This window comes from Bubalus bubalis, chromosome 16 (assembly GCF_019923935.1).
Source record: "Bubalus bubalis isolate 160015118507 breed Murrah chromosome 16, NDDB_SH_1, whole genome shotgun sequence".
NCBI classification, from domain to species: Eukaryota; Metazoa; Chordata; class Mammalia; order Artiodactyla; family Bovidae; genus Bubalus; species Bubalus bubalis.
This window is the reverse complement of record NC_059172.1, coordinates 26,477,344-26,490,216: the sequence shown is the minus strand read 5'-3', so window position 1 is coordinate 26,490,216 and position 12,873 is coordinate 26,477,344. Positions and strand designations below refer to the sequence as shown.

General features: G+C 46.0%; 1 protein-coding gene and 1 long non-coding RNA gene across 3 annotated transcripts in view; one reads left to right on the top strand and one right to left on the bottom strand.

Moving 5' to 3' along the window:
* BDNF (brain derived neurotrophic factor) overlaps positions 1-4,408 on the bottom strand; it is a 60,142-nt gene extending 55,734 nt beyond the window's left edge. Inside the window, exon 1 of one of the 2 annotated variants that reach the window (XM_044929322.2) lies at positions 4,277-4,408. In XM_044929322.2, the coding sequence (XP_044785257.1) occupies positions 4,277-4,279 (3 nt within the window). In that variant the 5' untranslated portion in view covers positions 4,280-4,408. Of the gene's footprint in view, positions 1-3,207; positions 3,316-4,276 lie in introns of those variants that run through there. The other variant, XM_044929323.2, reaches the window with a different exon arrangement.
* Positions 4,409-4,698: 290 nt separating this feature from the next.
* Positions 4,699-5,931, top strand: LOC123329738. The gene is made up of 2 exons (XR_006545285.1): positions 4,699-4,828; positions 5,230-5,931. It is a non-coding gene; the product is annotated as an uncharacterized LOC123329738 (long non-coding RNA).
* The last annotated feature ends 6,942 nt before the right edge of the window (positions 5,932-12,873 follow it).

The window sequence follows — 12,873 nt, the reverse complement described above, 5'->3', positions numbered from 1 at the left end:
CAGGAAAAGGAAAGAAACTAAATTCACTAGCTTCTCCTCTTATTAAGAATACAGATTACAGATTCGATAGGGCAAGAGTCTGGCAAATGAACGAAGCAGCATATGAATGTTGATTTTAGATCTTTTAAAGGTATTCTTTCCAATTTACAGATAGGCAATTTTACAAACAATATTTTGTAAGCCAACAAGAACTTGCTTTTCAAATCCCATTTACTGCCTTACCATACACATTAGATGATATTTAAAAATAACTAGCACTCTGGTTGAGATGGAAATGCTGTAGGCAGAGAATGACATAGTGATACCTCCCTCTTATGGAGTGTCTTCTTCCCAGTTTGCAAAGCTCTTTCAGACATTCTCTTCTATCCTCCAAAATTTGCTGTGTTGTAGGTCTTACTATCAATGACACTGAAAAAGCTACAGGCAAAATGAATATATTTTCATCTGAATCAATACTGATATATTCCTTTGGGGGAGCTAGACCAAGCTGAAGTCTCACACACAGAAATATTAACATGCAAGACCAGGGGGCACAAAAGTAGGCTAGTTTACTCTTCGTTTTTTTTTAAGGTCAAAATACCCCCTTCCTCTTTCTTCCCCTCTTCTCTTTAACATCTTCTAATGTTTTCTCTAGTTTCAAACAGGACAGTTGAAATTTCTTGCGTTCGTACTGAACAGCTCTATGTAAATACACACAAACAGTGACGATCAGGTGCACTATTCTTAAAGTGACACTCATTTTCACAACAGCAGGCGAAACCATTTCACCTACAAGTCAAGGATACCCATGTGAGCGCGTGTGAGAGAGGATGACGTGACACTTTTGAGGTTTAAGTTATTAAAGATCCCGAGGTTACAAGAATTAGGTAAGCATTTTCCCTTCTTGTCTCCCGAAGACTCGAAATCTACAATGTTCTCCATTTGACTGTCAGATAAATTGGCAAGTCGACTAAAAGGATAATATTCCCTTAACGGTGCATTCATTTGAAGCCCTAGCAACTGTATTAGGCAGCAGCGAGTATTCGCTAGCAAAGCATTTCGAGGAGACAGGGAACTCTGCAATTTAGAGTGACAGATGATTTTTTTCTCATCCATCAAACCGCCTCACAATGTCACAATATTTACACCTCTTCCTTGGTGAATTAGAATCCAGAGACAGGCAGACGAGGAAAAAAAAAAAATGCCGACCGGTTGCCGCTTGATTTGGGGAAAAGCAAGTGTTGCACCTTTAAATTCTGCCCCTCCATTCCCCGTTTCCCCCCCTTCTCGGGATTTTGCAATAAATCTCCCAGTTCTGCGTTCAGCCCTGCAGATCCGTATTTAAAACAGCACCATCTGGGAAGGGTGGGCGGCGACGGTGATGCGGACTCCTTGGAGTTCCTTTGCAGCACGCTTGGAATTGCATCAGACTGATCAGAAATCCCCCCGCCCCCAAGCCCAGCCCCTCCCGCCCCGTTCCCCTCCCAGCCCCTCCCCTCCCCTCCCTGCGCGTAGATCTGACTGAGAAAATGACTGGATCTCGGAACAATCTGTGCCCCATTCGCTGCAGGCTTGCTCCGTAAACCCTGCCCAACGCTCCCTTTGTGTGCGTAGCAGCCTATCACCGTCATCTGATCCTAGTGCCTGGTTTTTAGTTTTTATTTTTTTTTCCTTCTAAATCGCCACAATATCCTCGCGTTGCCTATGAATCCATTCTTTTCACCTGAGCAGAGTTGGAATTCTTTCTTTTTTCGTTCGTTAAAACAGTCCAGTGAGTTTCGGAAATAGGTTTTCCCCTACGCTCCCCCACCCCCACCTCAAGCCAGGTCTCTTAATTAAAGAGGGCTGATCCAGGAAGGAGGAACGCACAAGCCCTGGGGTGAAAATTACCACCCGGCTTGGCTCGTAGGCTGGAACAAAGGGGCCGGGAAGTGGGTAGGTTGAGGGTTGTAGGAGTGTGGTGAGGATGGTGGCCCCTGCGCAGGGGCGCGCAAGTCCCTGGACTCCCAAAGGGGAGGCATGACAACGCTGTCGCGCGCTCCGGCCGCTCTCTGTCCCCCCGGGACCGAGGAAGGGAGGTGGAACGGAAGACTGGGAGGCTCTGAGCAGCTTTGATCACCCCCGCCCCCTGGCCCACCCGGGCGGCGGCGAGCGGGCCGCCCTGCACACGCGCCTCCGGTTGCAACCTCGCGGTGCTGGGCGGTCTGTGCACCCAGCTGATTGGTAGCTGGGTCCAGCCGCCGCGCGGAGCTACTCGTGTTCTCCTCCACCTCCTCCAGCCGCCCAGACCCCATTCCCCGGCCCGCTCCCTGGCTCTTCGGCCCGTAAAGGACCTCTCCTCCCAAGTAGAGGCCCCCTTTTCCTTAGTTACCCCGACTGACTCGGACCTGGGCTCAGAGAGGCATCCAGTCCGGCGGGGGAGCGGAGCGCGGTCTCGGAGGCTCCCCTTCCCTTGAGAAAGCGGGAGCCCTCTAAGCCAGCACCCGAAACTCGTCGGGAGGGAGGAAAGAAGGCAAGAGGGGGGGAAAAAAAAACAGAAACATCCAGCCAGGCGCGAGGGCGACGGAGGGAAAGAGAGAAAAAGGAAGGGACGGAGGCAGGAGGGGGCGGGGTGGAAGGGGAGGCGGGAAGGAGGGAGGGGGAGAGAGAGGGAGGGAGGGATACAGAGAGAATGAATCCTTCTGCCTGGAAGAGCTGAAATTACCTTGATGCATTTTGTGTTGGAGATTTAGCGTTACCTCCTACCTCTCCCAACCTCCACCGCCCCTTTCCTCACCGCACACCACCTCCACCGCCTAATTCTAAATGGTACAAAGTCAAAATTTAGGAAATCGAATGTTGAGTAAAAGCTTCATAATTAGTAATGAATCTACTGTACACACACACACACACACACACATATACACACACACGCACACCAGCAGAGAACGGAAAAGAAGGAGATGAAGGGGAGAAAAAGAGAAATCTTACATTTGAATCAGACATTTGCAGGTCCAAGTTAACTAAACTCATTATATCCGCAGGAAAACTGAGCTTCCCCACCCCCCTTCTCGCTTTACCCCAAGGCTCTCACCTAGGGCAATTCAAACTGGGCAAATACCAAGAAACAACCCCCCTCTCACACTCTCCTTCTACTTCCTCCCCTCCACCGCGCGTCCTCTCGGGAAGATCGAGTATCAAAATAGCTCAAAAATTGGGGTTGCAGGGGGTCCCCGCCCCGGTGCTTACCTTCTTTGCGGCTTACACCACCCCGGTGGCTAGATCCTGGAGATAAACACTTGCATTTCCCAAAGTTAACCCAGTATACCAACCCGGAGCTTGCCAAGAGTCTATTCCAGCCTACACCGCTAGGAAGCCAACTTCAGCGAGCTCAATGAGGGGACCAAACTGGGGCTCGCTTTCCAAACGCTGCGCTCCAAAATCTGACTCTCTCTCCAGCCCCGATCTCAGTGTGAGCCGAACCTCCGAAAAGACGCTTCTTAAGGGCGACACAGGGCTGGCTTACTGCGGGGCCGAGACAGCTACCTGGGGTACCACCACCTAAGACAAATCCGTCGGCTCTGTCCAAGGTGCTGAATGGGCTCGTATCTCCAGGATTACACACCCGGCGCGGCGGGAGGAAAAGACTAAAAAATCTGTAATTAAGTGATATTTGATATTGCTCTAGACGGTTTCTTCCACTTCCTTACGTTTTGTCACGTGCGGATGGCTTTGCCAAAGCCATTCTGTTAATAGTTGATCACATGTTGATGAGACCCTTTTCTCCTATGAGAGGCTTACCCATTTCATTACCCGCAATATGCCCTTCTGACTTATTTCTCTCCCACCAACCCCACCCCCATCTGCACCCAAACTCCCAGTCTTTATCCTATCCTTACCCCCACTCCACCCCCTGACCCCAAACTCTAATAGCATTATTGTTTTAAGATGGAAATTAATCTTCTTGCGAATGTCAATTACATGCCCACATATAAATCATAGAATATGCTCATATATCACACACATAGAAGCAAAGAATGGAATGCAAGAAGGCTGGGAGAGAAGCATCAGCCTTGAACAGCCAATATAACACACACACCCTCCCTCCAACTCCAAGTTTGTTCCACGCAGTTCCACATTGCTGTGTTAAATCTCAAATGATTCCAATTAAAGTTGCACTACGTAAAAACCCGATTATCCTGGCCTGAGTAGCTGCTGTTCTTTGGCGTGTGAAGTGCTAGGAAGAGCTGTGATATGCCCGTTGTTAAGCAACATGTCAAGATTTTTCAATTATAATGCAGGGTTTATTGCTACTCACCATTGTGCCTTTGCTGTCCTGGAGACTCAAGTGTCTTAAAATCCCGTCTCCCCAACAGATGCTGGAAGGTAATGTGTCTTGTTTGAAGTCATCATGTGAGAAGTTCGGCTTTGCTCAGTGGATCGCCCACCACTTGGTGTGACTTATGAATCTAATAACCCTTTGCAATATCCGCAAGCTTAAACTCTCAACCACCTTGGCGACTACAGAAGACAAAGCAACTCGCATCGATGTTGAAAAACCTATAGATTTACGCAAACGCCCTCACTCCGAGAGACACGTTTCCTTTTGAGTTCTTACGTGATTCTAATGAATGAGCGAGGTTACCAATGACTGCCCAAGTGCCCTGCTATATAGCGGTGGTTCCCAGGGCTGCCTTCCAACCGCCGGTCACTGGGTCCTGGCACAGAAAGTTCCCAGGGAAAGTGGGGAGTTTCAGGGTACCCTCATGTAAATAACCCAGCCTGCACACCGCTCCCTTGCCCACTGCTCAGGTCACACCTGGGGCTCTGGCAAAGCTGAGCTCGACTCGGGAGATTTTCCTGTCGCCAGGTAAGAAAACCTTCGCCTAGACAGGCTAGGGCGGGAAGACCGCTGGGGAACTTGTTGCTTATCAGCGCCAGAAGGCTACCGCTTTAATAATAATACCAGAAAAACGCAGGGGGAGGGGGGCGAAAGGGGGGGGGCAACGACGACGACTATCCGTGCTGTTTACGTGACCAACTTACTGTGACTCCTTTGGTAAAAAGGAAACTTCTTAGAAAAGTTCGTACCCCTCCCCCTTCCCCCAATGACTAAGGGTCTCCAGCTGATGAGGTCGTGAGTGACGATCAAGTCGGAGGGGGGGATGGGGGGATAAGCGGGGAGGGGGTGTGGGTGAGTGACTTGTCCTTGGGAACAACCACATGCGTGGAAGCGCGCATGAGCCCGGCAACTTTCCCTTTCCCTCTTAGGGACTGATGACTAGGCGAGAGGCACCCGAGCGAGCCACTAGTTGCCCACAGGAACCTATGTAAATCGAGCTCTCGAGCGGCCGAGTTGAATGAAGTTCTGACTGCGTTTGCTCTAATGGTTATGGCTTCTCCAATGTGAGTTAACAGCGCGGGTGCGCAGCTAGGTCGGCATGGCGCACCGCGAAGTGTGGAGCCGCGGGCAAAGGCAGGGAGGGGTGCCTCCGCAGCGGTTTGACGCTCCGCGTCCGCTCGGTGCTTCTTCCCCGGAGTCGCTTCCGCATCATCCGGGGGCTCCCGGGCCATCAGGGTGCCCGGGTGAGAGCGACGGGGAAGCGGAGCGGCGCTTGAGAAGCCGGAGATGGGATTGAGCTCCGCGAGAGGGGGCTCTCCCAGGAAGCCCCGCGGTTAGCACCCGCGCTTCCCGCTGGAGAGGTCACGTGTTGGCGGAAAGTAACTTAGGAGGGATAGAATGAACTTCAAGGAGAAGAGAAAAAAGCAAAAGAAAACAAACCACCTCCCCACCCTCTCACCCGCACCTCCCTCGGCCCCCCCACCCCCACCCCATGTGTAAAACAAAGGTAAAGGAGGAAGAGATGGGAGGGGGCGCGGCTCTCTGCTGGAGACCTGCGGAGAGCTCGCGAAATTTCAGGCAACGAGCTGTATAACCCGGTCATCCGCAGCGTCCCCCGGGCCTAGGGAGGCGCTAACCCAAGGTAGCTTTCCATTGAAGCTGCCCTTTGCCTACCCCCAGTCGGCGCCTCCACAGCCGAGCAGAGGAACGGAAGACGACTGTAAACCAGTTGTTATGGAGATGCTGGTCGCTCTGAGGAGCGCAAATGCCCTGCAAAGTCCCCAGACGCATTTCAGGTTTCGTCGTTTTGGCACCAACACCAAGATGTTACTCTCCACCCAGAGTTCCCAGGAAGGGGAAGCCCACCAACGGCGTCACAGGCCCTGACCGCGGCGCTATCGACTGCAGGGATGAGGCAGAGAGATGCTGCAGAAGATGGTGGATAGCTCTTAAGTTTCAGACCATCCAGCCTTTTCCAATTTCCAGTTTCTTTATGCCGATCAAAAGTGCTGTGTCTGAATGACATTCGTGCTTCCTTAGGTGAATAAACCTCAGTTACACGATAGGATGATTAGAAGCAAGAGAAAATTAGCATTCAGTGGCTGCTTCAAGGTCCTCTCCCCTCCCCCCTCCCATCCCAGAAATGCTCATTATGGAAAACGGGCTTTACTTCCCAATTCTGTATACGGACTTCTGTTCGTTGGAGTCTCCATTGGTACTGCGTTGTTATAACTACAAGTAAGTCCAGTGTTGAGTTGATGATGGCTCAAGAGATGTTTCCAGAGCCAACCTAGCTTATACTTGGATCCAGCCAAAGTACATATTCTACAAATGCTTGTCAGACCTCATTAGGGACAGTTCTAGACTTGCCAGGCTCCTGGAGACCTGAAATAGGTCATCATAAAAAGATGCCACACATCATCACAATCGCCAGTGTAACAGTTCCCGCCAACTAAAAGGACTGTTCAGATTGTCCACAAATTGCCACTTTTTGTCGATCCATGAATTAGCCAGCAGATGCTGCCCTAAGACTAGAACAGCTGGCACACGCCATCCTCAGAGGTCTTGGGGTACAGGTTTTGTGGACAAAACCAGTTTCCTGAGAATGCAATTCATAATACTGTTATTAAGTATTTAGTGTCTCATGTACAGATCTGAAATCTTGAAATAACCCAAGGTGATGATTACTATATGAACATGATTATTCCCCATCATCTAAGATATATTTATATGACTTTTTCCTCAACAGTTTGTGGTCTGTATAGAGACTTATTAAGTTACTTCTCTGATGGATCCTTGTTCTGAAAATTAATGTCATATTTTGTATGATACTACGTGGGATATCTTGAATTGTGAGCTTGGGTTCCTGGGGACTCAAAGCATGAATGACTGATTAGTTTGAAATGATTTAGACAACACATGATGGTGCTGAAAATATTTCCCAAGGAATATTTTTGACTATTGTTGTTCTTTCTTGGAATCATTACTAAAACCTATAACTCATAGACCAAGATGAGGGACGAAAAAGTAGTGAAAGTCACTCAGTCATGTCCAACTGTTAGTGACCACCTCTCTGTCCATGGAATTCTCCAGGCAAGAATATTGGAGTGGATAGCCATTCCCTTTTCCAGGGATATCCCCAACCCAGGGATGGAACCTGTGCCTCCTGCATTGCAGGCAGATTCTTTACTGTCTGAGCTACCAGGGAAGCCCCTTGGTGAGAGACAGGAGCTGTTATATAAAGAGAGTTGCTATAGAGAGTTGGGGAAAGGAGTTAAGAGATGGTGTTTGACATACATATATTTTCCTCTCTTGATTTCTCAGTGATCTGAAGAAGAATTCTCTTCTCTTGATATGTTATCAGCTTTCCACCTTTTATTCTCCATCCACTCACTTACATATTTTCTTTTTTTACATCTGCAAAAAAATCCAGTTTCTAATATAAGCAAAAGTTGCATTCATTTAATTTGTTAAGATAGATGCCAAGCACTGGACCTTCAACAGTGTTCAACTCAGGAGCACTTATTCCTGAGATCATCTCATTTTCTCACAAAGCCTTGGTCAACTATGATATGAACATCACACCTCTCTAGGTTCATCTGACCCCATTCATTTTTAGTACTGGTAAGAACATTTCAAACTGAACAGTAAACAAAGCTTGCTTTCTTAAAGATTACTAATGCAACAGTGTAGCCAAATTTAAAGGCAAGTGTATTAATACAACCTAGAAGGAAGGATTTTTGTTTTCAGACCAGGAATACTGTGTTCTTTATCAGTGCATGGTCTGATGTTCACATGCAGTTTTCTATCAAAGCCATAAAGTTTCTCCTCTGCCTGTACCTTTATGAAGAATGGTACAAAAATTAATAAGAAGGAGCTTATCAAGACTAGGAGGCACAAAAATATCATTAAGTCGATGTGTCAGGAGTCTCGGAATTAATGGGAGAGAGGTAACAAAACAGGAGTCTACAAAATCAGAAATGAAAACGGATTTCTTTTGTTTAGGCAATTAGCAGATGCTTGGAATATCTCTTGAGACAAAGTCCCCTCTATCTCAATTTCTAAAAGGAAATTCAGCAAGCCACATTCAAAAGAATATTTTGGGTACTCCCTCCCCTGTGTCAAGGTGGAATTGACGAGAGTACTTTATTCTTTTCTCCCAGCTTTCCCTCCTAAATCTGTTAGTAGTTAATTACTGAGCTTTCCATCTCACCTTGTGTTGGATAGATTATTTCCTTTCCTCCCCCTTACTTATATTTCCTCTCCTTCCCCTTCAGTACTTGTTCTATGCCAGGTACTTTGATAGAAGCTGATGATCCCAGTATTAATAGTTGCCTACCTTAAAGAATCTCAGAGTCTAATAGACCCAAGATCTAATCTATAAAGAGTCAATGAGTCAGGTGAAGATGATACAGCTGTATCACACATGGTTAATTATTGCCAAGATGTCAACAGTTGCCTTCTCCCAGCCATTACCTAAGGATCAGTTGTAATCACTGAAGAAAAGTATTCACAGAAAGGCCTCAGATAGTGACATAGCTACTGTCTGGGAGGCTCAAGAAAAAAAAAAAAAAGGTAGCAAAAGAGTTCTTCTCATGATATAAGAAGTGATTCTGACCAGGTAGGAAGAAAGATTGGCTCTCTTAGTCACTTCCTGATCTCTAATGGTTCTCCACAGGCAATAGAAGGAGAAGCAAAGAATCACGATGCACAATTTGGAAGGCTTTCTGAAAACAAGAATAGGCAGCGATTGCCAAGAACCTGGTGTTGAGCTCATATTTAAAAAGAACTCAAGGAATCTTCCATCTACAAACCTAGTTTAGTTAGAAAGGAAACAATCCAAGCATCAAAAAGAAAGCAAGCAAGAGAAAACCTTAGAAAAGTCATGATGTAGTTTCAATAACCTCTGTGCATTCCTGAGCCTGACAAGTAAGCATGAGACAGAAGATCTGGATATGTCTTAACTCAATTTCAGGAAAACCAGACAACCCCATAATGAGGCCGAAGCAAGACCACATGGAATATTGAGGAAGAACTGAATGACGCTGTCTAAACCATCCTACAGACAAGAGATGAATAAGAGGAAGTCTGGGTGGCAAGTAGAGGAGAAGTGATGTTGTTAATAAAAAAAGTTGATAGGAGATTAAGACAGGTCAAGAGCATGTCAGTTTAGGGCTTGTGAGAAAATACATTGAGCTAAATGTAAGAGCATATTCAGTTCAGTTCAGTTCAGTTCCGTTCAGTCGCTCAGTCGTGTCCAACTCTTGGCGACCCCATGAATTGCAGCACGCCAGGCCTCCCTGTCCATCACCAACTTCCGGAGTTCATCCAGACTCACGTCCATCGAGTCAGTGATGCCATCCAGCCATCTCATCCTCTGTCGTCCCCTTCTCCTCCTGCCCCCAATCCCTCCCAGCATCAGAGTCTTTTCCAATGAGTCAACTCTTCGCATGAGGTGGCCAAAGTACTGGAGTTTCAGTTTTAGCATCATTCCTTCCAAAGAACACAAGAGCATATTAGAAATTGAATAAAAAGAGAAAGCAAATCCCGAAGGAGTAATATAACTTTGTGGTCATTGTTTAGTTGCTAAGTCATGTCTGACTCTTCTGTGATTTCCCAGGCAAGAATACTGGAGTGGGCTGCTATTTCCTTCTCCAGGGGACCTTTCCCACCCAGGGATGGAACTTGCATCTCCTGCGTTGGCAGGTAGATTCTTTACCACTGAGCCACCAGGGAAACCTTCATATAACTTAGGACCATGGAAAGGCAATTAAAAACTAGTGAAAGGGTCCATATTATGATTGGGCCTAACAAGATATGTTTCAAATCAACTTTGCCTAGAGTATCTGGAAAGAAATGTTCATAGGTGCTAAAACATGCTTCTCATAATTAGTGTGCATATGAGTGTTCTGGGCAGTTTGTTAAAAGTGGATCCTGAAGATGAAGCTTTGGCATTTTTAACAAATCCCCTGGTGATGAGGTTGGACGACTCTTTGTGAATGCTACTTCAGCCTATGGTATTGTTTGCATTATGACTTCATTGAAAACTAGCTAATCTCTTTATTAACTGAAGTGAATGCCAAATAACAAGAAATAATTCAAGGAAGAGACCTGTTCCTTTAACCCTAATGTTACACAAATCACAAAGTCTAGCTTACTTTTCAATCCATTAATTCCAGAAAGTTCCTGAATATAATGGGCATCAGCCTCTCACATCAATCAGTCACACTGCCATAGTTTGAATGTTTGTCATTTCATATGTATTGGAATAAAAGAAAAGAGAATCAGCTTGGAATGTATTGTGCACATTGCACAACTGAAAAGCAGTCAGAGAAAATTATTCTAGTCATGTAAAGAGGATTGGTTAGGTCATATTGAGTCCTGAGCTCATTCTGGGTTTCTTTCTATAAATAGGATATTTTGGAACTAGAGAAGGCATAGCAGAAGGCAACCAGAATGACAGAGGGATTTGGGGAATTTGCTTCTACTGAAAGGTTAAAGAAACTAGGTCTGTTTTCTTTTGTAAGGAGAGAAAAGATGGTACCTCACTGAGGTGATATCATTCTGAAAGTAGTGGAAGTAATAGGATGCGACAAGAGTGCCTTATGGAAACAACAGTAGAAGGCTTCTGGCAAGGAATGAAGGCCAGAAGAATGGCTCTAGCTTTTCTAAAGGCCTTCAGCTAGCAGTGTTCCTACTGGCAAAATTCCACTGGTCACAAAAGGAGCGGTAAACACTGAATTTAGATCAGGAAATAAGTGAGAGATGTAAAATAAGGAGACAAAGAGGCATCTTATCTCTTTTTTTCATTGAGAAAATTTTCAAATGGGCATTTATTAATCCCACAGAAGCACTGCACTCATAGCCCATGATGGAGTTTTCTGACACTCTTCAGGCTCAAGGACTTTGCTTCTGTAACACATTTCTGCTTCCTCTTCACCCTCAAGTGGTTCCATAAATTCAGCAAAAAAAAAAAAAAAAAAAAAAGTAAATAATCAATTACAATTGCAAGGCTCTTCCTCTAATTTACTTTTTCCTCTTTATCAATCCTGGAAAACATTCTTTTTCAGTTGGGAGAAAAGTACTGTCTATGATTTTGCATATGAGATCCTAACATTTTCATCTGATCCCTGAAACTCAGAGATGGAAGCACTTACAAGCTACTTTTGTCAACCCCATCATTTTATAGCAGGGGAATATAGAACTCACTGAGTTGATAATCATGCAATTTTGTCTATTTGGTATTGGAGCATATACACTTTCCAGAAACTTTGAAAATTCCCCAGTGAACTCTCCAGAAAATATTAGTCATACCATGACCTGTCTTTTCAATAAGTCAACCCATGCAAGAGAAATTACTCTAGGTCGCACAGTGCCTTCATGTGGGAACCTGAGGAGTCCTTTGTCTTCCAGCTGCTCAGAGCTTTCGTGTCTGAGGCCCTGCTGTAGAGTCAATGGAGTGGCCAGACACCAGTGCTCCCCTACTCCTGGGGCGCATCCTGCCTCTCATCCCTCGTAGCTATCAGACTGTTTACCTCCCGGAATGTTTGGGCTTGAAGTTACATTAATGTGAAGGTATTTGGGAAAGAAAAGAAAAAAAAAAAAAAACCCTCATCATTTCCAAGAATGGCTTAATTACAGTGCCTTTTCCTTTCACATCCTTCTGTCCCCTAGGGTGAATTTCCAGCATTAAATAAACACTTCAAATATATTGGGGGCTTCCCTGGTAGCTCAGATGATGAACCCACTGGCAATGCAGAGGACCTGGATTCGATCCCTAGGTTGGGAAGATCTCCTGGAGAAGGGAATGGCAACCCACTCCAGTATTCTTGCCTGGAGAACCCCCATGGACAGAGGAGCCTGGAGGGCTGCAGTCCATGGGGTCACAAAGAGTTGGACACAAGTGAGTGACTAACACTCAAACACTCTGCTGCTTTAAGTGATTTCAAACTGCTGTGAATGGTCGGTAGTTCAGGAAGTCACTGGGAGAAGGAAGCAGTTCTCTCTAGCTTCTCCTTGCAAAGGTGTGATGCTATTATCTCTTCCTGCCTCTTCCTCCACCAAGACAACATGGAATTCTCTATTCCCACTTTTATACTACCCTGCCCTCCTCTGTATCCTGAATAAGGGTTAACCTGAGGAAGAGATGGGGAGAGAGTGTTCCAAGAAGAGAAACTAGCCTCTGTGAAGCCCTTGAGGTGGTGTTTTCATTAGTTAGTGCTGTGTAACAAGTCACTCCAAAACTTAGTAGCTTAAAAGTAAAATCAACATTTATTATACCCATACTTTCTGTGGGTCAGAAAGTATGACCTTAGAAAGTTGAGCTTATCTAGGTAGTTCTGGCTTGAGGGAAGGAAGTAGGTGGGGAGGTGGTGTGGGGCAGGCCTTTTATTTATTTATTATTTATTTATTTGGCTGTACTGGGTCTTAGTTGCAACTTGCAGGATCTTCAATATTCCTTTCAGGACACAAGATCTGTAGTTGCAGCATACAGGATCTAGTTCGTGACCAAGGAACCTGGGCCCCCTACACTGGAAGCATGGAGTCTTAGCCACTGGACCACCAGGGAAGAC